The 26,244-nt window shown below is 39.3% G+C and overlaps 1 protein-coding gene across 4 annotated transcripts in view; it reads left to right on the top strand.

Annotated features, from left to right (window-relative positions):
* Positions 1-26,244, top strand: part of NT5C2 (5'-nucleotidase, cytosolic II) — a 63,423-nt gene that overhangs the window by 17,867 nt on the left and 19,312 nt on the right. For 2 of the 4 annotated variants that reach the window (XM_085307728.1, XM_085307736.1), the window contains exons 2-3: positions 3,300-3,420; positions 14,715-14,788. In XM_085307728.1, coding sequence (XP_085163854.1) covers positions 3,320-3,420; positions 14,715-14,788 — 175 coding nt within the window. In that variant the 5' untranslated portion in view covers positions 3,300-3,319. Of the gene's footprint in view, positions 1-3,299; positions 3,421-12,970; positions 13,225-13,519; positions 13,558-14,714; positions 14,789-26,244 lie in introns of those variants that run through there. The other 2 variants (XM_085307751.1, XM_085307745.1) reach the window with 2 other exon arrangements.

The following is a 26,244-nucleotide window of genomic DNA, read 5'->3' as shown; positions in this document are numbered from 1 at the left end:
CCAAGTCAGTGAGACTTTGTGTGAGCAAAGCTTTTAGGTGGGCAGCGTGCATCACAGTATCTTTTGCAAGTTGTTACTGTTTTATTTCAGACCAATAAGTTACTGTCAGAGTGCCAGTAAAGGCTGCTAAGCTGGAGTGCCTTTGAGTTCACGAATACAAAACTTCATCATTAGATTCTTTTATTTTATGCTATATAAACATTAAGACAAAGAAATTCTAATAAATAAATAAGGACACAGCTTGCAGATAGAGGTAATATCTTTTATTAGAGCAACTGGTACAGTTTGAAAACTTAGACAAGCTTATGTGCCCAAGAGCTTGTCTGTTTTTTCCAGCCATACCAGTTGGTCTAATAAAAGATACTGCCTTTGTCTATAAGCCTTGTCCTCCTGCCTATGAACTAATCATCACAGCTACAGCAAAATACTGATGGAAGATTAAAATAATTCAAGCTTTTCTTGTTTAACTATGAAAACTCAGTTTCTGTGATTTCCTCAAATCTCAGCTTTTCAAATCCCAGCACACACAGGATGATGCTTCTTACAGTAGAAGAGGAGAGCTTTGTCACACAGGAGCTCAAACTGCTTCACTCATTCCTCATTTTAGAAAGGATATTACTAAAGGTAACCCACAGAAGTTCTTCTGCCATCTGGATTTTAGTAATCTTTGTATGAAATGTTTGCAGAACTGTCAGACATTTGTGTGGATGGCCAATGGGACTAGTCCCATCGTCATACCTGTGTCAGCATCTCTAACATGGTATGGAGGTGATGTGAACAAGCTGAAGTGGGAAGAGGAGGCTGGCACAAGTTTCTGGCTTTGGCTGTGGGTGTAAATCTTAAAATCTTAAAATGTGTCTGGCAAGAAAACAGAGCAGTGTAGCCCTTCAAAATGGTTGCTAGCTTGGATTCAGACTGCTTTCAGCTGCAAGATCTAGATGCAGACCTCTGTGAGTTGGCTTTCATAGTTTCCTGTGCGAAAGTCGTAATACCAACCATTCAGCTGTTTTTTTTTTTTTAGTGCTATTTTACTTGTAATTTAGAGGCTTTAAATATGTTTTGTCTTTTGAGTCTGAATCCACAGATCAAAGTTAGTAGCTTTAAAATAGTTCCACTTAAGACTGAGGCAGTTGTGATCTGAACTGTCTTGAAAACTTTATGGACTAGACAGTTTTCCACCCTTTGGGGACACAAGCCCTCTCTGTAGTTTGCAGTTAGGTGTCCTACTAGACCCCGCACCGTGCTGTGCATCTCAGACTGCTTTCTCTCATCCACTGACCTGCAGTCCGTCACTGTTCTTTTGCATGGGCGTTCCAGCCCTCCTGATGTCCTTCTCTTCCCCCTAGGCCCACTGCAGTCCCTGCTGCATATAGCTAATGGTGCCACAGGCAGAGTGCCTTGCCTTTAAAGTGGAACAGGTTGATGCTTGCAGGCCATTTAGTTCTGCGCCCGATGCTGTCATCCATCTGCTTGCCTTTGGGCATGGTTTAAATAGCTGGTAATTGCTTACAAACCCTTAGTGGCCTGGACCTGGGCTATTTTAGAAGCCGCTTCTCCCTGCATGCCCTGTTGTGGAAGTTGCGGTTGGCTGGCATGCCCCATCTCCCTGTTCCTGCCGRTGACCTCCTGGGTGTGTTGCAGGGAATTCATGGTAGAGAGCTCTCAGCTCTGGAATGCATTCCCTTAGGCTGCCTGCCAACACCTAAATTTGGTGACCTTTAGGATGCGGCATAAGATGCATTTGTAAACCTTGCTTATAGTAACTGGGAGACGAGCAGAGAATGCTGGGGGTAGGATGAACATATTTTTGACAGCCAATCTATTTACTTTCTGTTTGATTTTTATGACAAGCAAATAGTAGATAAATAAACTAATAAATRCTGTGGCGATCACAACTGTTGCTCTTTTGTCAAGATTAAAACTAGAAAAATAATAAAGATTTCCTCAAAGAGAGTGAGCACATGCGTGACACTCAGAAGTGCAGTGTTAGAATTCTAACATCAGTTTGAACATTCAGTCTACTCTTTACTTTGCTGAAATCATCTGGTTTCCCTTCTGGAAAATTAAAGTAGTCATATTTTAAAGGTGCCTGAAAGTGATTACTGTATTCCTGTAGCTTGTGGGGTTTTTTTTTTCTTCTTTCAAGGAAGAGCAAACAAGCCAAATCCTTTGATCTGACAGTCACAGTGGTTACACAAGAGTGTGGCTTTGTGTTATATCTGATTTGGTATAACTGTGGGATGCATTTTCCACCCCATTCCTTGCACTGGCTCTAACATTAGAGTAATGGCAGGTTGGACTGACCAGTGAAGAACTAACACATATTCTTGTTTGTTTTTTTTTGTGAATTTATTTTGATGGGTTAGAGCTTGGATTGGCGAACTGAACAGACTCAGTGTGGGGCTATGTCATTAGATGCTGATTATCTGATCCCATGGATGCAGCAGGGTGTGTGTCTGGAACGATGATGGGGGGAGCAGGACTTCCTGAGTGTGCTGATAAAACAATTGGGAAATGTACCCCTGTTGCCTCACTGCAGGGGCCTCTCTGAAGATAAAGACTATCTACTGACTTATTTTGGAGAACCAGTACTCGTGTTGGGGTGCAGATTATCTGTGGAGGAAGTTATATGTGTGAAGATCTGATGGTGGATGTTTGCATTCCTGGTATTACAGTCTTGCATGTGTTCTTTGCTCTGCCTGAATGTGGCTGACCTGCAGAGGACACAAGATACTAGAATAATCTTTCTACTTTTCTTCCAATTCTTTCTGCTTATTTAGCATCTGTCTTTTCTGTAGCTTTGTCTTTGCTGCCTTGAAGACAAACAWAAAGCAAAGTCAGAGACAAGACTCACTATTTTTACCTTATGGTAGATGTGGCAAGGTCCGTCCCATTTCGGGTTGTAGACTTGCCAGTTTATCTCATGTTTAAAGGGTAGTTTTTCTGTTAGCTATAGCAAAGGCATATTAGTAACTCTAAAGTCAAAAATATGCCTTTTCAGCAATGAAAACAAGGTGTCTGTCTCTAAATAACTTTTCAGCACAAAGGATAGGAATGTCTTTGCAGTTCCAACGATGTGGAAAAGCTCTCCTATCCATCTGTTTTATTGACTCTGTATGTCACCTAACATCTCAGAAGAAAGCATCTTGCTTGACCTACAAACACAAACCGTTCCACTGGGCACTTTGCAAAACTTCCTGAGTAGCATTGCATCTTTTAGTAACCAGGAAACAGTTAGACAACTTCAGGGTGAAACAGACCTTGAACTTAAGCAAACTTTTCTCTTCTTCCTTTTCCAGAATTAAATAAGCATTTAAAGATGACAACCTCATGGAGCGACCGACTCCAGAATGCAGCAGATCTCCCTGCAAACATGGATGGGCATGCTCTGAAAAAGTACCGCCGGGAAGCCTATCACCGGTAAGTTGTTCGTGCAACTCTACAAATAAATTGCTGAGAGGGAGGGTGTTAAACTAAACATAAAACCCACGTTTCTTGCTGGTTCTTGTTTGCTGATAGTAACAGAAAGGTCATCCCCACTTTCCCTGTAGAAGATAATTTTGAAGACAGCACARTATTTGCCAGCAGGAATTTACAAACAGTAGAGTTGAGATACTTGTAATAGAGTGTGCAAGGGTGTGGTTATGAGGGTTAATGCAGGAGAAAGATTAATCACAAGTTAGATTTTGGGATAGAACCTTTGAAGTCAAGAAATACTTGAAGCAGCAGAAGTATTATAATTGCACTGCAGTGTACATTGGAGAGGCTTAGACACTGGAATGCACAAAAAAAATCGGAGGAAATTGAATGGGAGCAGATATTAAGTGTTCGAGCATTATATCTAATATGATTAATTGTATACACTGCAGTAGCATGTTGAAGCACTAGATGAGATCTCACTCGCATTTCCTCAGGCTGATGGGCATAAAACTATCTTTGCTGTAAAGAGATTACAGTCTAAATAAACAAGATGTCAAGGTGGAGAGCAAAAGAAATATCACATTCGTGTTTTGGGAATTGAAGTACAGAGACTAGATTGTTTTCCCAAGATCACATTGACTGTTTGATTGAGCTAAAAATTTAGCCCAAGGTTCCAGACCTAGAGCAGAAGATGGGTACAGCCTGTGTCCTCATCAGATGCCTGGAATATTATTATGGAGTTAAAAACAAGAGTATCTAGTGATTGTCAGTATTTTGTTTGTGGGAGGTGTATTTTCAAAGTTTAGCTTGTTTAATTTGAGAAGTCATGCAGTATGATAATCAGAGTGTATTCATATCTTTTATGCAGCAGAAGTTGGAGAGATGTAAATTGGATACARAAAGAGAAAAAAGTCAAATTTCCCAGCCTTATGTTTAAATGCCATTTTGCATTTGTGATTCATACACAGTGGTATTTCTGAGGAAGTGTTTTGGAAGTGTTGGGGATCATTGATTCTCTAAATGGAATCTAATTAGAGAAAAACGCCTTAGCATCATATGACAGGCCAGGTTGTGCAAGCTGGCGATGTCTAAGGCTAAATAATGTATCCTGTGATGCATTTCTGAGGCTTTATGCCTGGATTCCTCTTCAATGTTAACATTATTTGAGTATCCCTGTGTCAGCTGGTTAATCAAGATAGAAAAACATCTAATGAATGTGACTGTATGTAACATATAAATAGAGATGGTTTTTATTGCATTGACCTCCCTGGCAAAAATCTTCAGCCTACTGAAATAATTTACAGTTTTGCCTTTAGGTCATGATTTTACCTATGGCTTCAGTTGGGTGACTCCTGATTTAGACTGATACAAATGTTATCAGAGTAAGGCTGATTTATTTTTTTCATGCATATTTGCTTTATGTTTATTATGGYTAGGTGCTGAGAGTCTGCTAAGTGTTGTACAAGGTCCAAGCAAAGAAGTACTTGTCCTTGAGAGCTCACACATTTGAACCCTGATCATGTTAACCCTCACTCACATAAGAGATCTTTATATTCACAAAGAATTCTCTCATGGAAGATRGTAATACATTTATATAAATGAAGGTTTCCCTGCAGGAGCTGGGACCTGATAGTCTGAAATCAGTCTGTTTTACAGTTTAAGTATGCCTTTATATAACCTAGAAGTGTCTCATCCAAAACATATTAAGTAGAAATATTACTAGCACTTCAGATTTTCATGCAACACAAAACACTGGAAGTATATCAAGGGGGAGGCAGATTTTCATTTTGAAATTAGTAACTTGTTTAAAAAAAAAAGAGAGGAAGAAAGAGAGAGAGACAGAGAGAATGAGAGAATCTGATGTCAAGACTGTAGTATAAATCTGTGCTATTAATGGCTTTGGCGTACCAGTTTCATGGGAGTTATTTTGATAATCCAGTATTGTAAGAATCTGAAACAACCTCATTCCAGAGGCAGTGTTGTCAGACTTCTATTTCAGGTATTTTTTGTGATCTTAGTGTTCACAGGTGTGATGTTACTTAAGAGAAAAATTCAGAGTTAAGATGATAAAATAGAACTGAAATTATTTACCCTTGTTTTTCAGTATTATCTCTTCTAGCAGTTTAATAATTAGTCAGATGTAGAAAATGTCTGTTCATCACAACCATCACTTTTAGGATGTAAGATTGTTTCATAAGATACCAGTTTGCTCTGAGTCTTGGATATTGCTGAAGCACTGGAAATCTTATGTAAAAGACAAATACAAAATACAAGGTGTTGATTATAAAAACTGACAATTCTTTCTTTAATGTACCACTGATAAACCTTGCAATTTTGCTGTCAGACCTACGTTATTTTCTGAATGTTGTAAAATGCCAACTGCTGGAATCATGTTTGAATATTCCCCTCCCCCCCTTTTTTTTCTCTCTCTCTTGTGGTTAAAGAAAAAAGCTTGAAAACATGAATCCAAAATGACTGACTGAGAAAAACAAATAGTATAGAAAAGAACATGGAATTAAAAACTGCCCTTAAAATCTTGATCTTCAAGCTGGTCCCAGTGATTTTATAGGCCCAATCTGGAAGACTGTGAGAGCTTGGTGGCTGTGCCACATTTACGGTGTAGTTGTAACAGGGGTTAACTTTTGACACCACTTTTGAAGGCCCAGTTGGGCTCCAAGTCATTCGTTGGGGTTTTCTAATTGCTACTAGTAATGTTTGATTTTCTGAAATACAAAGTTAAAAAAAAAAAAGTTTCACCATTTATTTACTTCATGTTTACCAGTGGAGATATGTAGAACACTTGATTTAACTTTCTGATTCTCATGAACTAGGACAGATTTGATATACTTGAATTGCAAATCTTGCAGCATCATAGAATAAGGGGGAAAGACTCCATTCCAGGCAAAATTGTTTACTGTAAAAGATAATAATGTTTTCATGAATATTAAACTTTTTAAAAAAATTAAGAAAACCCCAACCTCTGAAAATGCCCCTATGAAAGCTGTATTTTACTATGATTGTTGATACTGTGAGTCTGGGTTTTCAGGTGGTGCACTTACTATATCATAGTTGATGAATGGATGGATGCTCAACTTGTAATATTGTTGGCAGAGATCTCAGCTGAGACTGGTTTAACTGGTGTAGTGCATACTGACTCAAAGAATGATGACTAGATCCTAATCATGTCTGAATGCCATAGGCAAGAATGTTCACAATCAAATATTTATAGCTGTTTTCCTCCCCAGAGTTTTACTTAGTGTTTTGATCAGTTTATTCAGCTGCTTGAGAAATTACAGTGTTGAGGTTATTGATGAAGTAAGCAAAACTTGAAAACATTAACATGTATGTAGTAGAGTTTAAGGGCCATGAAGGCAACAACAGTAATTGGAGAAATCCATAGAGGAGGAGAAATGGTGCTTTTTATTTTTTTCTTTTTTCTTTTTTTAATCTTCAGACTATTTCTGGTAACTTTAACTAGGACTTTAAGTTAGCTAGTGTTAGTATCAGCCACAAACCTAGTTATACAACATTGTTGGCGCCTGTTGGTGGTAAGGTCTAAAGATGAATTAATATACAAGCTCGATGTTATTCATTCTCTAGCAGAGGTCACTGGTAAGAGGATACTGCGTTACTGTGTTATTGGCAGCATACATTTTAATTCGGAAATAAAATGGGTGCATATCTGTTAGGTGGCTTTTCCTTAGTGTGTGTATGGTTGTGAGGCCACCTCCCTCATGCAGAGCCTGTTGACTTTTCCGGGTAGAGGATAATCACTAGGTCATTTGTTCTGGAGGAGTACTGTCATTTAACGTGATTGTAATTAGGCAAGAACTAGGTTGACTCTGAGCCACCAAATTGCCCTAGTGTCTATTTTTTAACTTGGAGTGAGCACTTCTAGGCACCCTCTGGATTATCTCACATAGCTGTTTAGGGTTTAAATAGCAAGCACGTCTAGTTAAAGCAAATAATGGAAAAAGTTGATGTTCCATCCACTCTTGTTACTGACAGTCACCAAGAACCAGGAAACAGGTACTTGCATTTACTTTTATTCTGTGGTTTTGGCTTAACAGGGCAGTAAGGCTGAGATGGCCTTTTTGTTAAACATACAGACTTTGGGATATTTTGCCATTTTCCATCAGAATAATTTGGGACTTGTCATCCTGAACATGAAGTTTCTGGAGTCATTTTAGTTCTGATTTCTTACAGGGTTGTTTGCTGGCTAGCACAGGGAATGTGGCATCATGACTTCTAATCCTAACTCTCCTGCTGGCTTGTCATAGACTCTTGAACAAGTTGCTTCATAGTTRTTATGCTTCAGTTTGCTTTTAAAGCATTTTATAGTGGTGATATGAGCTGAGTGATTTCAGCTGATACAGTACTTTGAGCTCCTAGGTTTGAAAAAAAAAATATATATATATATACTGTAATAGTGGCAAAGGAAAAGGTTTAACAACTGGTTCTTTGATTTCTATATTTAAGATATATTTGAGTTTGTTTGAATTTGTAAAGTCGGGGTTATTCAGTTTTAATGTTGTTTGTTTACTTTATTGATACTGGATCATCAGGGATTGCAAACAGATGGAAATGTTATATAGCCTAGATTTCAAACTGTGTATATGTTTGGGTAGCTATATATAAAGGCTCTTTATTGGTTTGTTCAGGTGGCAAATCAGAAAAAAAATACTGTTAGCAGTTTGAAAATACTGTGTACCTCTTCTCATGAGACATCTTCAGATAGACTTTGTAGGGTATTTTCATGTAACTTTAAATGACAGCTCTGTAGGCACTGCTGGCTCTGTTCTTTCCTCTTGTGTCTTTGTGCAGCCTCCTTGGACTCAGGGGGTGGCTGTGCGTATAGCTGAGGGCAGCGTGTGGCCCGGTGTATTTATTTTGCTTTAGGGCTTTGGACATTGGAGAGAGCAGGGAAAGGGAGTGATAAGGCGGCAGAATGGGCGAGCTTATGAGAAAGCAGAACATTTGCCAAATTAATAATAAAGAAATTGCAYTGAAAATGTCCCATGCTCCCCAGCTTTAATAGTTCCACGGAGCAGGCGGGTGTTATTTTGGGATGGAATCCATATGTGAGCTTCTTGGCACTGTGCTGTTGCCTGGGAAGAAAACCCAAACAATGGAAATAGAAATGGCCAAGGCTATCTTCTTCCATCTGATTCCTCCTGAATTTCAAGGGGAAGTGCTCATAGTCGTTTTTCTGGATATGGCCTCATCAGTTCCAGTCATAACTCGATTTTCCAGTTTTATATCACTATAATTGTGCAAGGACAGTCAATCTTGTGAAACTTCAGAAGGCTATGTTGGAAATGTTACTAGAAGTGGGCGTGCGATTTTGACGTCCCACATCTGACGTCGTTCCGTCTTCTGGAGTTCATCTCGGACCCAAACCCTGTCTCTTAAAGAACATGATTGCAAACATAGAGACCTGTCAGAACGCCCTTCTTGGGTTGAAGAAGCAGTAAGGTGGAACTCTGAAAATCTAATGATTAAAAAGTATGGTAAATAATGATGTACGGAAAGTACTTGCCTAAAGAGGCTCGGCTTAGTGAAAGAATGATTCTGTTGTTTTTAGTAGTTTAAAGGACTTCATTTCTTATCTCTCCTAAGACAGGTACCAAAGCATCCAAGACAAGACATTTGGGTGTCTCTTAGTATSCTTTTCAAAGTCGCTCACAGAATTTGTACAGAATGTGTAAGGTCAGTGAGGRATTCACCAACTTTACTGTTGGCAGAAGTCAGCTTTAACCTGGACTGTAAGGCCAGACATTATAATGCAAGACATCTCCTATGAGCCCACATCTGTGGGTAGCTAAAAGTACTGAGAACATCCAGTTGTCCTAACAGTAGTAAGATCTTTTTATTAGTATTAGTAACTTTTTTTTAAAGAAGCTATGGGGAACTCAGCAATGAGAGGCTATTAAAAACTAATTCATTTAGTTCCCTCTTGTTTCTTTTTAAACTCTTCTTGCTTATTAAAATATGGAAGTTGTTTATAATGTGAAGATTAACCAAAGTGCCTAAACTTAGAGGAAGCAGGAATCTGAGCCTTCTGGCTTGTGCCTGTATTGTGACTAGCCCAAGCCCAACTGTCCACCACAATCTTTTTTTTTTTTTAATATGCGTGTAAATCAAGCCAGCCAGTCCCATTGTATTTGCTATTCCACTAAGCACTGCTGCAAATTTCTTTATGTTTTTTAATTTCCAGTGAAATATACTCTCCTTACAAAGAATGTTTTTTGCTGCAAGATATTTCTGGACGCATTCTGAAAATCATTATACAAGAGCTCCATTCCAGAAACCGCGCCTCACATTGTTAATTTTCATTTTCTTGCTCTGAAGAATTGGGAGCCGTGTGCCAAGTCCTTTGTTAGTTGTACAATTCTAGTGTACTTTGTTTATTTTATTGGTCAGATTACAAAAGTATTATACATGCATATTTCATTCAGGGCACAGAAAGCTTTTGAGATTTTGCATAAACAAAATAAAAATGTTTCTCCCCCTCTGCGTGCTCCTCTCCTGTGTTACTTGAGAAGAGTTGGGATTTAGGTCCTGCCTCAGAATTGATTGACAAGAACAGTAACAAAACCAAGATCAGTTCACTTGTAAAAGTAAAAGGACAGTGAATTGTAGCATTGATGAAATCAGGGCTTTGTGACTTCCTTTATGCATGTTCAGCAATTCCTTCTTCCTCACTGTACAATGCATTTTTCTCTTATCCAGCCCAATTCTTAGAGCTTAAAAAATAATAATAATAATACTGTCACCACGGAGAGCCTTCTGCTGTGACAAAGCTGCAGAGTTCAGTCTTTGAGGAGGAACTCATTAGGGAAGAAATTTGCCTGATGTTTTCCTTTAAACAGTTCCCAAAGTTTGTTTTTCAGAAGCTCTGGTTCTGTGCTGGCCTAAGCCACCCCAAGGCCAGGCTGCTGCCTTCCCACTCCCGACTTTGTCACGTACTGATTTAGGGAGCTGCTCAGGCTGGATAAGGTCCCCAAACTGGCTTGGGGCTCAAGTACCAACACCTCAAACCCCTCCAGCCATACTGCATAGGAGATTCATGATGTTACTCACTTTCCTCAAAACAGAAATAGAAAGCTTGCTTTTCTGTAGAGCAGAGAAAAACGAAGGCGGGAGAAAGGCAATGTCCTATTTAAGAAGATATTCCAGTTGCAGACAGATAMGGAGTTGGGGAACTGGTAATAATACCCACCTCTGCCTCTCAGCACAAGGAATTTTGTACTTTGTTATAGAAGGTGGTCTCATGCCATGCCCACGGTTTGATTCATTTTATTGCCTGGTGCTGTTAAAATATTAGTTAATTTTTTTACTTTAGTACTCCTAGTAAAAATGATAATTTTCCTGGATGGCAAAGACAGGAATCAGGGGAAGTATAAGTATGATTTCTTCTGATTCCAGCAAGATATTTCCAGGTTAAAAGCTTCTTGCCAAAGTGTTTGGTGATTTTAGTTTTCCTCTTAGTCTGACTTGATCCCTAGACCTTTTATGAATATCTCTCTCTCTCTCTTGTCTGGGAGCTTCTTTGATTTTTGTTTATCTTTTAAGGTACTTTGGGTTAAAAGTGTGGTATTTGCTGTATGACTTTTAGAAAAAGGATGCTTTTCTCATTTCTCTCTGTTTCATATCTTTTGAGGAGACACTTGAACTGTGCCACCTCCAGTTCAGATCTGAGCACAGACTCTGAAACAGAGAGCAGTTGGGCCAAGTCTGCAGCCTCTGAGGAGCACCTGGCTGTTCCCAGAAATTGTAGAGGTGATTTCATTTCAACTTTTATCTTTAGTTTCTAGGATACTGCAGATATTTACCACTTTGAGTAAACCCATGAATTAAGTTAAGCTGGGAGTTTAGTTAAGCTTCTGGGCAGTAAATATTTGTAGTGCTGGACCACAAGGATCTACTAAGTCTCTTGTGTTTAGAGGGGCACTGTGTATGAGAGATATCTTCCTTTATCAGGTTTTAAAACTGGAGTCCTGAGCACCTACAAAGTAAGCGAATATCTGGCTGGGCTTTCTCAAGATAAGTGAAATTAGTTCCGGTTTCTTTGCCACTGTTTAGTCTACTGTTTAATCTATCTTTGTGTATGCTAGTTTAAATTGATTAAAGTGTTCCTCGCTTCCCGTCCTGAACATGCTGTGTAATAGCCTTAGGTAGATTTTTGAACGTTTGCCCTGTTTTGCTCCAGGACTGGTGGATGAAGTAATTGCCACATCAAATAAGTTGGTAGGACACCTTGAAATCTGCCAGGCCCTGTGGACTGTTGGGGCGCGATTAGACCTTGCCACATAAAGTTTCTAGGTCATAGGCAATATTTATGAGTTGGTAGAGAAAGAGAGATCTTCACCAGCTGTTAGCAGGACAGGGCTAGTATAGCAATTGCCATGCTTTAGTCATAAGACCTATTTTGGAATACAAAAATATGCTAGTAGATGTTGTTCGTTTCATTGCCTTTAGAAAACTTTTCCAAATTTTCAGTATCAACATGTGCTGGGGTTTTTTTAGTCCCAGTGTTCAKTTTGTTAATACCATAAAAGAAAGCRATGAAAAAATGTCAGAGGCTTAGAGATCTTTCCATGGTTTTTGGTCAGTTTGGTGTCGTCATCATCTAAACATAGGCACGCTGGAYTGGAAGGGATCTCTTGGGTCACAGCTCCCTTGTTTTCGCCTTTCACGGGCACTGTCGTATTACCCCTTTTATAAGCGCATTCAACTCTCTCTTAAAAGTGCTTGCTTTTTTGTCCTCATTTGGGAAACTTTTCCCAAATGTTGCAATTCTGAAATGCTCCTCAGACTTCTGAGTGCCTTAAAATTCCCTTCCTATTTGTGTCCTGTTCAGGACAGGCATTCTGGGCATTTTTCTCTGGCAAAAAACTGTGCTCCAGGGGATAAAGCTAACGGAGRGAACAAAATCAGACTCTGCAGGTTGGACAAAAATTGTTGCGAGCATCTCCCTGAAGTGTATTATTCCTTCTTAAATCTCTTCACTTTAGAAACAAACTGCACAGACATTAGATCAGAAGTCACCTGCATGCCAGTGTGCTTGAATTAGATAATAAATAGTGTTTCCTGGCATCMGCAGCAAGAGAACATAATCATCTTCATTATACAAAGTTTGAAACAATATTTAGTACCAAATAGCACCATTGGCTTATTCTAAATCAGAACTATCTCAGTGTTAGAAGACAAACAAACAGTGATTTGAACTGCAGATTCAGATTATTTGCTCCACCTACTCAAAACCAGCTATTTCAGGAGTGAAGTTTTAGTGATTTATGTTCCCATCTCATATTTCTAAGAGGCATTTCTTTACTAGTTAAGGGGGGAGGTGTCCCATAATTTTGTTTTGTTTAAGTAATACGTAAATCTACCAGAAGAGATAGTCATCTATAACCTCTCARGCCCCTTAGTTACAAGCCGCATTGTCAAAGGCAGGCAATTTGCCAGGAAACTGTGACTCCCAGAGWGAGTGTGCAAGGTTAGGGGTAAAGTATACTATTGCCGGAGAAACTGTATTCCAAGTGGATTTGTGTGGAACAACAACGATATCCAGTGACTAGTTAAATTAGCCACAGATGTGTTTTCTATAACACCGTCCAAGAAGATACACAGTACTTTAAGGCTCRGTTCAGGCATAATGATCTTCTGAAGTCAAATCAGATCCAAGCAAAATTGCATCTGTACTAGGAAAGCTTTTAAGGAATTGTGTAATATGATTCAGACAAGTAGATGAATCAGACTGCTGCAAACTAAACAAGAAGCACATCGGTAAGAGATGAGGTAAGACTACTTGCATAGAAGTGTGATACTTTGATGTTAGCAGTTTGCTGTTAAAATTCGAGCTTCAGTAGATAGACACATGCAGTAAAACTGGCACGTTTTGCCGGCCACCTGCCCGGAACGTGCACTGGGAGGAGAATCTCAGAGTTTTCTCCGAGCTTTTCAGAACATATGAGTACTTGTTTTTGCACTTACCGTCTCCATTGCTTGTATCCCTCTCCCTATGCCACTCCTCCTGTAAGGAAGTCTTGCTGAGTTCAGTTTCTAAGAGGATAGTTATTCTGCCGAGGGCAATAACGTTATTATATTGATGCAGAATTTTCATGTGCCGAGGTGAGAGTACGGGCGAAGGCTCTAGGATTGTTGGCTTTTCTCACACGTTTCTCAGCATTTTTTTTGTCTCAGCGTGACAGCTTGAACAATACTTGTGATTTCTCTCTGGGACTACTGTTGTTGAGAAGCTCAGCTTCTGTCCCACAGCTGAATTCTTGACTTTGCCGCTTGTAACTCTCATTCTTGGAGTTCAGATAAGACAAACGGTGGAGTCTGTTGAAAGTCCCATGGAGTTACAGATCTGCTATATGGTTTGAAGTTCTGGGGAAACATAAGCAGATTAGTTACTCTAATGGTTGGTACTGGAAGCAAGAAAAGCTTGTGTTCTCTGACCTATTTCTTTACCATGTTATTTACTTGAACTAAATTGAATGTAGGATATTAAAATATTGTTGTCAAAAAAGACCTGAAGTATTCAGCTTGATTCTTGTTGGAATAGGCATTAGTATTAGAACTGAATAAAAAAATAACATTTTTGTTGAGGAGTTACAGGGGAGTGAAAAATAACATTTTTCACAATAAAAACACTATGTTCTTGTGGCTGAAAATTTATCTCACTTTCTGTTTCCAGAGCTATATAAAATATTTATTAATGATAATGATGTAAATTTGGTAACTTGTCTTTTTAGATATGCTTTGAATTTCTAGATATAATTGCAAACAGAGATTAAAAAAAAGGCTGTTTTATTAAAATACTAAAATGTTAATGAAAAATAAATGTTTAAAATATTTGTTCACAGAAATGTCATTTTCCTTTCCTCTTTACTTATTTGTAATATTTTGTTTTAATCAAGCAAATGTTATTGCTTTGCATCCTCTGCTTCCAGATTCCTCTCACTTGAGCTCTGAATTCTGCTTCAGGAGATTTTGTACTTCTATTCTTAGGAATTTTTACAGGTCACATGCAAAGCCATGTGTTTGTGTGCATGCAGGCGTGTGTTTCTTTAGACAGCATACCAATAATTAGAATAACCCCACAAAGTCATGGCTATGTTACAGGAGAATTCATGGAAAAAAACAAAATATGCRTCTTTCAGGTACAATCTGATTTTGACTAAGATAGCCGCACATCCTGACAGCAAACAGAATATGTTTATTCAAAAACATGATTGTTTTGAAATTGCTCATACATATGACTGTTTCTTTTCTCTTTCCAGGGTTTTTGTAAACAGAAGTTTAGCCATGGAAAAGATAAAATGCTTTGGTTTTGATATGGATTATACACTTGCTGGTGAGTATCTTCATGATTTTTTTGTCATTGATTTAGTTCAGTATATTGCCTCTTGCTGAAAGAAAGCTGGTAATTGGTTGGGCTGCTCCAGCTAGCAGGTGCTTCCTCTGTTAGCAAATATAACACCTATTCATTGCACTTTCATTTTGGATATTCCTTGTACATTTGTTATCTGAAAGCTATATTTGGTCACAAACCACAGTGCTCTGTTGCAGTTTCAAGTGATTATGGGTGTCAAGGGAACCAAAGCTTAATAGGTGTAACTGCTTCCTTAAATTCCACTATGCTGTGAAATTGCTCCTGATGCAAGCGAGGCTTCGAAAAACAAGGTGATATCTTTTTATCTTTGGTGCATATGGTAGACTAGACTTTTATCTAGTAGGTAAACCCCTCTGTGTTCTGGGAGGGTCCACTATTTTAGAACAAATTTTTCTCTTTCCTCCTTCTCAGTTGACCACATCACTGACTTATTAGTGAAAAGAGGCAAGGCAGAGGGAGTGTCTTGTGTCAACTGGACAAGTTAATTTAGAAGGCTTTGCCARTCCTTTATGGCAGGTAGACTGTAGGAAGTTGCATAAGACCTTTTAGTTTCATAAAAATTTTTTGCATGACTTCTTCATCTTTCAAATACTGGACAGGCAAATTCTTTGAGACTTTTCATGAAGGAGGGATAAAGTTTTTGATAAAATCAAACTTACACAATGTTCTGTATTTTAAAGAAGGAAAAGATGAAAAACCCACTTCCACTTTCCTAGGTTACGTTATCACAATGCATACAAGCTGTAGCCGAGGGTGTCATGTACGTTTCTGCCTTCTTTCTCACTACCGCTCCCAAAGCCATGGATAAAAAGTTTCTATCACCCTTGATATTTCAATTGTGAATATACACTGGGAAATGGGAGGTAGAATAGCAGGGTCACCTAATAATAGGTTATTGTAGTGTGTTGGATATGGTCATCTTAGTTACTGTGTCTGCTAAAAAGAAATGGGAGATGAGTAACATGGCTAAGGACAGTGTGAGGGGTCACAGAAGCAGGGGTCAGTGGTTAAGCAAAGGTCAGAAAAGTTTCCATGTGCTCATGGTTCAACAAGCAGTTTTGGAGGCTGCGACAGGGTAGTTGCAGTTTATATTTACATCACTTGCTTTGGTTCTTTTAAACAGTTATCAATGAGACATTATTTATATATAAATGCTTTGGTTATTCACCATCTTGTTTGTTTATCTGTTTACAGTTCTCACCACTTTTTAAATCATGAACTGTATCTTTGTTAATCTGTGCTTGGCCTGACTGCAGGCACGTGCTTTAGGTGTTTAGCTGTGACAGCCTTGTGACAATGCTTTTAAGGAGTGCAAAACAGTTGTTCAGGAACAAATGTTTTTTTTTTTTTTAAAAAAAAAAAAAAGTTGTGGGTTTCACTTCTGTAACAAAAAAACAGATTACGTGATTTTTGCAAACTGGCGGCATTTCCAGGGACTCAGATGATCCCAGTGGGGCTGGCGTGGAACATAAAGCATGTTGCTAACGTTAACTCTGACAGACGGAGACTTTCAGCACTATCCTCACTCCTCTGACTGTTCATTTTACTCAAGTGTTACTTGTTCCTGTAAACACAGAGCAAATGTGTTGTTATCTGCAAAAGGATGCTTGGTTTGATGGGAAGAAAAAATATGAATGTTTTAAGCATCCTAAAAAAGTTCTTTGGGACATGGAAACCTGGAGCTGTTGAGGCTAGAAGATCAGAGTAATTCAGTTAAAAAGGTAAAGTCAATGCATTCAGAGGGGTTGAGTGACAGGGTATGGTGCAGAGAAAAGGAAAAAAAAGATGCAGTCTGAACAGGAGACTGGGAACCTCATCCACCTTTGAGCAAGCTGCTGTCCCCTGGCTTCTGCAATAGTACAACAGAGATAATACTGACAGATCATTTTACAGGGAGACATAAGAATGTAAATAGGTTGTAAAGCCTTTTTCAGATTGAAAACGTTCTACTTGGAAGATAGTATTTTCCTTTTTTTGATCACCTAGAAAACTAACATACAATTAGCTGTTTGTCTTGTTAGGTTTCCGAGTCATCTTTCTTCCCCGTATAGATATTTTTTATTTGACTATTATTTGCTATATGCAGTGAAATCCATAATCTTAACTATGACATATACATAAAATAACTTATTTACTGCAAGTACTTTAAAGACTGCAATGTTAAAATGTGATTATATTTTACCAATTGGAGATGATAATGGAGAAGTGGGCAAGTGAAGTATTACATTAATAATATCATATCATTCATTAGATGCTGACATGTTTTCTGTCCATGCAAATTATTCCTTACACACTCTTTCCCATAGACCTGATTACTGTCTAGATAAAAAAAACAAAACAAAACAATGTAAAACGCTAGTTTAGCTGAAATTTAACATCTGGAAAGGGCATCTGCATATCAGATGATATATGACGAGCAGATTCCTTCTGGAGGCTCTTCAAGATTTATGCAAGGAAATAAGTAGATCAAGGAAGAAGAATGGAAGCACATTTAGTGTTGTCAGTTTGTCATCTAGTTTTCTGCATTCGTACTTTCAGCTTTTGCAAAGTTACTTTTATATAATTTAATGTTATTTAAAAATATCCTAAGCACCGTCCTCATATTATGTGAAATGAAGGCAGTCAGAGCCATTAGCCTTGCCTAAAACTGTACCCAGACTCCTTTCCCCACTCTCTGTCATGAACTTTCACATCAGAAATAAACTGATGACATTCATCCCATGGCTGACAGTCATATATTTTGACAGCTCAGGAAAAGAATGATTATTTTGGAACACTTTGAATTATCCATCTTGCAAAGAGGAGGCAGCAGTGTCAGTAAACGTGTTGTCACTCCTCTCTTCTTCCCAAATCAGTGACCACTGATTATCTTACTTAGGAGGTGGTTCAGTACCAGAGAAGCCAGAATCACTTGACTCATTTTGTCTTCAGAAAGCTGAGGCAGTTTTGGTTTTGTACTTCATGAGTTCAAAGGCATAAACCTACTAACACTATTTTTTTTTTGTCTAGAATAAGCTAATTTTGGTAGGTAGGGATGTGACATTTCCATTTCAAAGTATATTGTAGCAGCCACCACACCCTTGCTGCAGCAATCGTGTTCTGCTACCAGCATGATTGCACGACTGAGAATGTCAGCTTGCCAACTGACAGCAGTTACGGTATCATCGTGTTACATCGTACATAAAATATGATTCCACCCATTTGTTTTATAGGGTAGTATTTCTTAACCTTATTAAATTAAAAGACCATTTAAGTCAAAACCAAAAAGTTCAGGGCCATCTGATAGCGCGTTGTCACAATGGTTTTGTTTGCTGTCAAGTCAATATTGGCTTAAACTTTGAATTCTTGTTAATAACTTTCATGTCCTCTCATTGTTTATCTCTCTTTGCATAGAGTTGAGAAACAGTGTTACAGGGGTTGGTTGGGCAAAGAAAACCTTTTTTATCCTTAAAGAAAAGAGCATGAAGGTTTTAGCCTTTGAGTCTGAGGAATTACGGACAATAAGCCACATGGAACTGTGTATTTGTAGCTACTGTGGTTACAGCTAGAATTAAATTGGCTGCTAGGAGCTCAAAATAAAAAGAAAACAAAATAACTCTTGCAGGTTTTACATTCCTCTCTTTCCCATCCAGGCTTACTGTTGCATCCTCATGGGGTCAATGAGTGCTCCTACATATATGGAAACTCCCAAGTCTCCCTAGGCTTGTGTGCTAGATAAACAGTAGGAGCTAAGAGATCTGTGTTGGATACCAAACTGTCTGCCCCCTTTTCAATTTGTTTGGTTTTCTTTCTGTTGATGAATCACACATATATGAAAGGATGTTTCTTTTAATGTAGGTATTATTGGGAGGAAAGCTGGTGGTGCAGGAACAACAGGATTTTACTGTGACTTGTATGTATAGCGGTAAATAAATAGCTGCTGCTTAAAATCTTGGAGGGCTTGATGCAAGCAAGCTGATGCAAGATGCATCAACTATTTCAGCCTTTGCTATTAGCAGAGGTTAAGACACATCTCTGTGATGTTACGCGGTTGTCGACCCAGCAGTTGTTCGTTCTCTGTTCCTGACCTTTCTGCCTCAGCGTGAAAGTGAGGCCCGTGCATCTGAGCTCCAGGGTTCCCTTTCTCCTTGGAAAAGAGGCAGCGTCATACCAGCATCAGGATCTGGAAATAGCTGTGAAGAGCTGCTGTTCGGTGTCAGGTGCAGAACTAAGAATTTTGGAAAGTTCGTTGCTTAAGTCCTTAAATAAGAGAGGTTTGAGGTTCTGTTCGTAGTGCATTCTTATCTGGTAAATTGTAGTTTCTTTTAYTGTTTGAATGATTCATCTCTGCTGATTTATCCTGACTGATTAGAAGACCATTACTCAGTAATGATTTTGGCCTGCCTTCCTATTTTACTAGTACTGTCAAAACTACCCATACTTTGWTAAAGGAAGGCATTGTTGGTAATCTGAAAGATTCACAGCCCTTTCTTTGTTGTGTTTACTAAAATCAAAGGAACAGTTAAAAGTACATCAATAGAGAGACATTATTTGTGAGGCCCTTTGGGAATGCAGCTGAGAGAGATCGGTTTCAAATAGAATTTTATTTGGCTGCTTCCTTCTCAGAGCGAGCTAAACTTCTGATGAGCAGTATTAATTGTTAGGTCTGGGTCCAAGTAATGCAGAAGGCCTTGGCATCACTAGGTCTTAAATGGGACAGGTTGCACAACAAGGTTATGGATATATGTCCTCTGACAGGAGCAGGGCTAAAGCAGTGAGGTTTTAAACTGGCTGTAATTTCACACCAGGTCATTGGCAGATGGAGAGGGAATTAGTAAGAATTACAAGCTCAATTGTGCTTAAAAAGATTCCTCAGTGACTACCCTCCTTCTCCAAAAGTTACAGTCTTGTTGAAAGTTTTATCTTCCCTCTCTGAGGTAGATGAGACATAATATCAATAGGCAGGATGCTTTCATTTGGACGGCAGTCCCTGAGCTTAAATCACTGTTGTCTTCATGTCATCCAGAAAGCAAAAATAAAACCATCGTTAGCTGCTGAAAACTTTCTTAATAAAAAAAGAAGAAATGGGATTTTAAAATTACTATTTTTATTATGTTCAAAAAATATTAATACAGCATAATCTGATTGGAATGTAGTTTTTGTCCTGAAAACACCGCAGACTTAATGCTAAGATTTGCTGCAATGCAAAGATGTTATTGCAAAATTGTTTATGCTGCCAGCTTCAGTGCTTCCCTTCTCATCACATGGGAAAAGACATGGGAAGACTGCTTTAGTCATTGTTTGTGGCTGCCTTTCCCAACTTACTGCAAAATGCAACATGCGTAAACAGGTTTTGCCCCTTCCTCAAGTAGGTGGTAGTGTCTAAGCCATTCATGCGGTTTGGGGGAGAGGGAAATTTTACACACCTGCATCTTATTCTTGAAACATTTTTCTTTGCATGTTGACTGTGGAAACTCCACTCAAACAAAAGGTAGGACTGGCTTGTTGCTGTATGTGATCTGGGAGAAAAGGTGGCAGTTGAACTGAGAACTGATTCTTCAGTTGATCTGGTAGTTTTATTTTAGTCGAGTTGTATCAGTTTTCTGTGTTTCAATTTCCACAGCTGAGAAATGGGACTAATGAATTTGTACCTTGCATTAAAATTTCTGGAATATTTAGAAGTCCGCCCCCCCCCCCAAAAAAAAAGGGGGGAAAAAAAGAACTATTAGCCTGGGAAATTGAACAGAATACTTAAAAGTTACTGTGCTGTTAGGGGGAGACACTATAAAGCAATATTAAGCTTTTATTTTAAGTACAGTTATTGTATATTTAATGGCAATGGCCTCGAATACAAATATTCTAACAAGGCTGTCCTACTTAGGTTGAAGATTTGTCTGTAGTTTCATCATAATATAAGGACTACAGACTTTGAAGCTTTTTTGAGGTGATACTGAGCAGTCCTGTTTCTTTTACATTTCTCTGGAAAATATAATTCTTTGTGTTGTGTAGAAATAGTATGGACAGGGAAAGAATAGAGAGAGGAGTTGATGGATTTGACAATGAATGGTAGCCTTCCAAATGTCCTAGCAAAAAAAATCAGAGAAGCATTGTGTTGCACATCTGCTGTCTGCATTTTCACATTTTTACGTTTCAAGTTTAACAGGTGCAGATTTTGCAGATTTCTGAGCCTGTTTAACCATTGGTGCTTTAAACTAAAGGCAGATGGGTAAGCTAAGCTGTTCCTAGTATGCTTTGAGCTAGATGTTTTTTCAAATACCATTGCAGTGCTACCCACAGATACTGTCCCTGCGGTCTTTGTGCTGCTGCTCTGAGGAGTTTGACCATTTAAAGCTGTGTAATGCAGCAGGCTGAGGCCTGGAGCTGTGGGTTTTCACGTGCTGGCGTTGAGAGTGAAGAGTGGAAAACGCATGTGTTGCTTGCTCTGTCCCAGTAAATCACCAGCTGACAAACTGCTAATCTGCCATCCATGGATTCTTGGTGAATTGGAGCATTAGACAGAAGCTGTTGAAAGGGCAAGTCTTCGCAGAGTCTAAGGAAGGTCTGAAAGGCTGCAGTATTCTGCTCTSGTGCTCCTGATAAAGTGAGAATAACACCTAGCTAGGTCAGCRGGCTGTTAGTATACTAACAGCCAGTTCTTGCATTTGCCAGACTGATAGAAATATGAAAGTATTTTTCACTCTGGTAGACCCCCTTATCTAGTGATCTTCATACCACAATACATGTACTGTTAAATTACAAATGCCCCTGTGATGGAGAGGGTAGATTGCTCTGTAGGAGGAAAGCAAGCTGGATATTCAGAAGGCTTTAACTGTTAGATTGCGTGTGTACTATTGCTTTGTGAATGCTTATTTTAGCACACGATCTAACAACTTACGTATGAGGCTTATTAAAAGCATGAGCATTTGTGCTACACATACRCCCAAGTGCACGCTGTTGAACAAATGAAACTTGCTCTTGAGGATCAGTGTCTCTCAGTGAATTGCTTATGGTCAGGCAATGAATCTGGCTGAGCCAGGAGGAGATTGGAGAACTCCTGATTTGGTGCCAGCTGCACTACCTGCTACCCCTTTTTTTCCCCTCTCCTACSTAAAAGGTCCTGTGTCCAAGGGGAAAGTGAACAACAGAGAAACAGAAGCAATAAAAAGAGAAATAACAAATCAGATCTGTTTGGATACTAATATACCTGAATAATGCCTTAAGATGCAGGGTATGAGTGGCAGCTGTATCTTAAATGCATTTTCTTTATTATTTCTAGATACTACCAAATTACGTTTGAAAATGAAGACCTGTGAAACTATTTCTCCCTTGTACTAAACTCTTTGTTGAAGAACTAAGMCCATATTTTGGCACAGTGATATGTTTCCATGGAAATATAGGGATATTTCCAGTACGGGATTATGATTCCTGGTGGGCTGTATCTGAGAGGTGAATTGTGAAGGCCACTTGCAAAGCACATAAAAATAAAAATTTTCATGTGTCAAGGAAATCATAAAAAAGGCTAATTAAAGAACAGATGACTGTGTAGTCATCCTCTTTAAAATATTATTTCAGTGCAAATGAATGTTATGCCAACTATTAAAATAGACAAACCAAAGTTTCCTTAAAATGCAGAGTCTGTCTGAATCGCTTCTTTCAACATGCAAAATCTGACCTCAGTGCTGTTGTTGTTACCTCAAGCCATGCATTTTTATGCAGTGGGAGAAATCTTTCCAACATTAAGGACTGTTTTGCCAGCCATTGACTCTGAGGCATATCCAAACAGCCCAAATCTTTGTTATATYGAAGGCAAACAAAATGCAGCAGCAGACAGCTAAAAATATCTAGAATTTACCAGTGAGAGCACTAATAAGCCTGCTTTGGGAAGAGTTAAAGCTGATGATACTGACAACACTTTTATTTTTTTTGGTGTTAAACAAGTAGAAGTGCAGTGCTAAAAACAACCTAGATTGTAGACATTCAGCAGTGCAGAGCCAAACTGAACATACAGTGCTGTGTCAGTCCTTGAAGCAACAACAAATCCTGCCTTTACAGATCCTTTTAGCGTGCTGAGTAGGAGAATTAGAGCTGATACGGTTCCAGGTTAGAGGCTTTAGAGCCGAAAGCTGTGCTGTGCACTTGGGGGATGTTTGCAGGAGCATTAGAGGCGAGGAATTTTCCATCGCTCTTAGGTTGCAGAGTGGGTGCATAGCCACTGTGTGGGCACTGCTGCAGCTGGGCACTGCAGAGTCTTTGTTCTTCTGTAAGGTATGTGTTGGTCACCACAAGGAAACTTGCTCTTTCCCGGTATGAAGCACTGGCAGAAAAGGGAAAGCCGAAAAGCTGGGAAGCCCCTGAAGCTCAGATATGCAGGGCCCAAAAGATTAAACCCTCTGATGATTATTCACTCTTGCCTTGCTTCCTGCTATCAGAGCTACTGTCAAAAACATATGAGGCTGCAAGAGCCTTATTGCATGATCTGGCTGTTCATGCACTACAGAAAAACTTGTATGTTCAGCATATGAAAATGTCCTGGGACACACCTGAAGGTTTTATCAAGGTCCTGTTCGCTGATGACTACAAACATCTAACTTCCTATGAAATAGGTGCAATTAAGCATTGAAGTGTGTTTAAAGCTGAACTTTCTCTTACAACAAGACAGTTTTGTGTTTGAAAACACAAAATTGTTAAAAATGGTTTACACAAAACTGTTAAAAAAAAAAAAACTATGATCAATACCTCAGCAGTTTCTTCTCATTTCAGAATGAAAAAGTGAGTGAATTCATGGGACAAAACATGCTGTTGTAACCCATTTTGTTTGTTCCATGTTATAAAAATCTCTATTTAAGTATAGGCTGAAATATCACCAGTCTGCTTTGCATAACACAATGTAGTTTTATTTGTGGTCTAGTGGTTAAAATCGAAAAGCAGGAGTCAAGAGGACTGGGTTCTATTCCTGGCTGTTTTTCAATTTGTTTTGACCTTAGACAAATCCCTTATGGTCATAGTTCAGCAAAGTTCATAAACAATCGGCAATTCAGTGATTCACCACACTCCTAATTTTAAACATATGATTTGTCCCATGGGTTTCGTTTGGGCTGTACTTGTGGTTACGATTAGGCACCTTTACCGCTTGGTTAAATTGAAGGCCTACACCCAACAGAATAAGGTCCTGAGTTTGTTCTGAGGCATTGAGGCCCCAGGTCAGTATGGCACGAGTATGTGTGACTCCGTTGAACCCAGTGAGACGCAGAGGTAGGCACGTGCTCACAGACTAGACTGGGCAAAGATTATTGAAACCAGTGCTGTACACCACCAGGGCTCTATAAAGGAATGTCTTGGCTTCCAAAGGTTCAGAACATCATCCAGCTTCTGTAGGACCTGTGGATACTTGGTGCTTCTTAAAATCCCACCTCCACAGGAGCCTAAGTGTGGATGCTGGCTTGATGGGTCTTTGGCAAGAGAAATGCGTAGGAAGAGGAGCTGGAGGTTTGTGCTTTTCTCCGTTTCTGGGACTGTCAAACCACATGATTTGCTGAGCGTATTTGTATGGAAGCTACCTTGATGCAGATACCTCCTTGGGGGTTCAGACTCTCTTAGAGAAGAATAAAACTCTCTCTTCTGCCATGTTTCCACTGCAAACATGGCCACGTCCTGCCAGGCTGCAYAACTTGCAGGTGAATCCAGGCTCCTGTTAGAGCTGACTGAAAACAAAAATGAAGAGTAGTCTGGCTTTGCTGTCAATACTGGAAGGGTGGGAACACCTAAGTGGTAAAAATTGAATGTGACGTTTGGGATTACTTCCCATATGAACAATGAGTTATTTTAACATAGAGAGGAACGTAGCTTAAAACATTATGCTTTCTCTTTCATTATATTTCTCTAATAGTGCCTGACAGCATGTGCCCTGTTTAGAAAAGACCCTATAACACAGAAACACGGAAGTCGTTAGCATCCTAGAGCATAAGTCCTAGTTTTATCTAATTATGTATGAAAACTGGCATTGCTTATTGAGAGGGGGTATTATATATAAAGGTAACACAGCGTTCTTTGTTATCTGGTTACTTCTGAGGAGTTTCAGACCTCTGGGCTCGTGGCTGATTTCAATCACCTTGAAAAGCTTTCTTCAAACTATGGCAGTATGTGAAATGCCTGCCCAGTGCTTACTAGTATGTTTAACTGGTATTGTTGTTGCAGTGGGATGTATTTTTTAATTAAGTCCAGTGCCTCAGATGCCTCTGGGGCTGGTCATGCTATGTTTTCTTCTGGATCCTCATCTGAAGTTGCAGGTTGGGGTGATTGGAAGTGCTAGGGAATGGACATTTGGTGCTTCTGTAAAATAATCAGCGGACTGGTTGCTGGTGGAGAGGTGACTGTGTCACAGATGTCACAGCGGTAGTTGGCATTAACTGCCGAACTTCAGGACTGCAGAGAAGATGTTGACAGAATGGAGAACTGGGGATAGATTTACTCTTACCTGCAACCCTGGTCCAAGATCTCATTTGATAGACATTGGTGGGGCAGTATTTATAAATATTTGTACTGTCACAGGGGTTAGGATTGTAAAGGGGATCTTAATTCTCAAGGCTTTAACTAAGCACTTTTCATCAGCACAACATTGATATATGTATTTCTGCACCGTAAATGTGCTTGCATTATTTATTTGTGGTGCAATTCAAAGTATGGATCAGCGTTTAAAATCTGCACTTTGGGTCTTACTGTCTAAGTGAGGTGTATGTAATTTCAGAAATGCATTTGTACAAGCTTAATTATGCATGTTGTGCTTGATGAGTGTATAAATCTGGTTACTAGGTACCCACCTGTCCATATATGTCCCTAGCTGCCTGATTTGCATGCCTGAATCTCTAGGGACTAAGCAGCAGCTGAAATAACCTGTTTCTAGTTATTTCACTTTCAGTTCTTCAGGACTTAACACAGGCAATTGGGCTGTGTTTCCTGTGCTTCAGAGAAATGAGTAAATCCCTTATATTATCAGTCCACCTTTTGGCTCATCTGTCTTCATGTGATCTCTGAAGAACCCAGATGGTGGGTAAAATTTCCGAAGACTGAATGTTTTTTAAGCTTTTTGTAAGCTTTCTGAAGAGTATCACATCTAGTTTGAGACATATGATCTTGTCTGAGCACCTGTAAGTCAGAAGACATACTGTATTCTGCCAACCAAAACAATTTGGGTAGACTGAAGCATTTCAATTCTCAAGAGCCTCTGACACGCCAGTGCCAGGGATGGGGAAAGCCACAGTGTTGACAGTGCTCTCAGCACCTGCAAGGGCAAGGAGGCGATCTGGTATGTGCCCAAGTGATGTGAGGAGGCAGACCGTGTCCCATCTGCAGGAGGCACCTGCTCCCGCAAAGTCTCTTGCTTGTGTGAGGGGATTTCTGAGAGCACTGTGAGTAGTTTTCGCTGGGGCTGCTCTCACTTC

The sequence above is a fragment of the Rhea americana genome, unplaced genomic scaffold (genome assembly GCF_003343005.1).
Source record: "Rhea americana isolate MKP2758 unplaced genomic scaffold, rheAme1 scaffold_104, whole genome shotgun sequence".
Taxonomy (NCBI): domain Eukaryota; kingdom Metazoa; phylum Chordata; class Aves; order Rheiformes; family Rheidae; genus Rhea; species Rhea americana.
The sequence above is the reverse complement of the archived record's forward strand: the minus strand, read 5'-3'. Positions and strand labels throughout refer to the sequence as shown.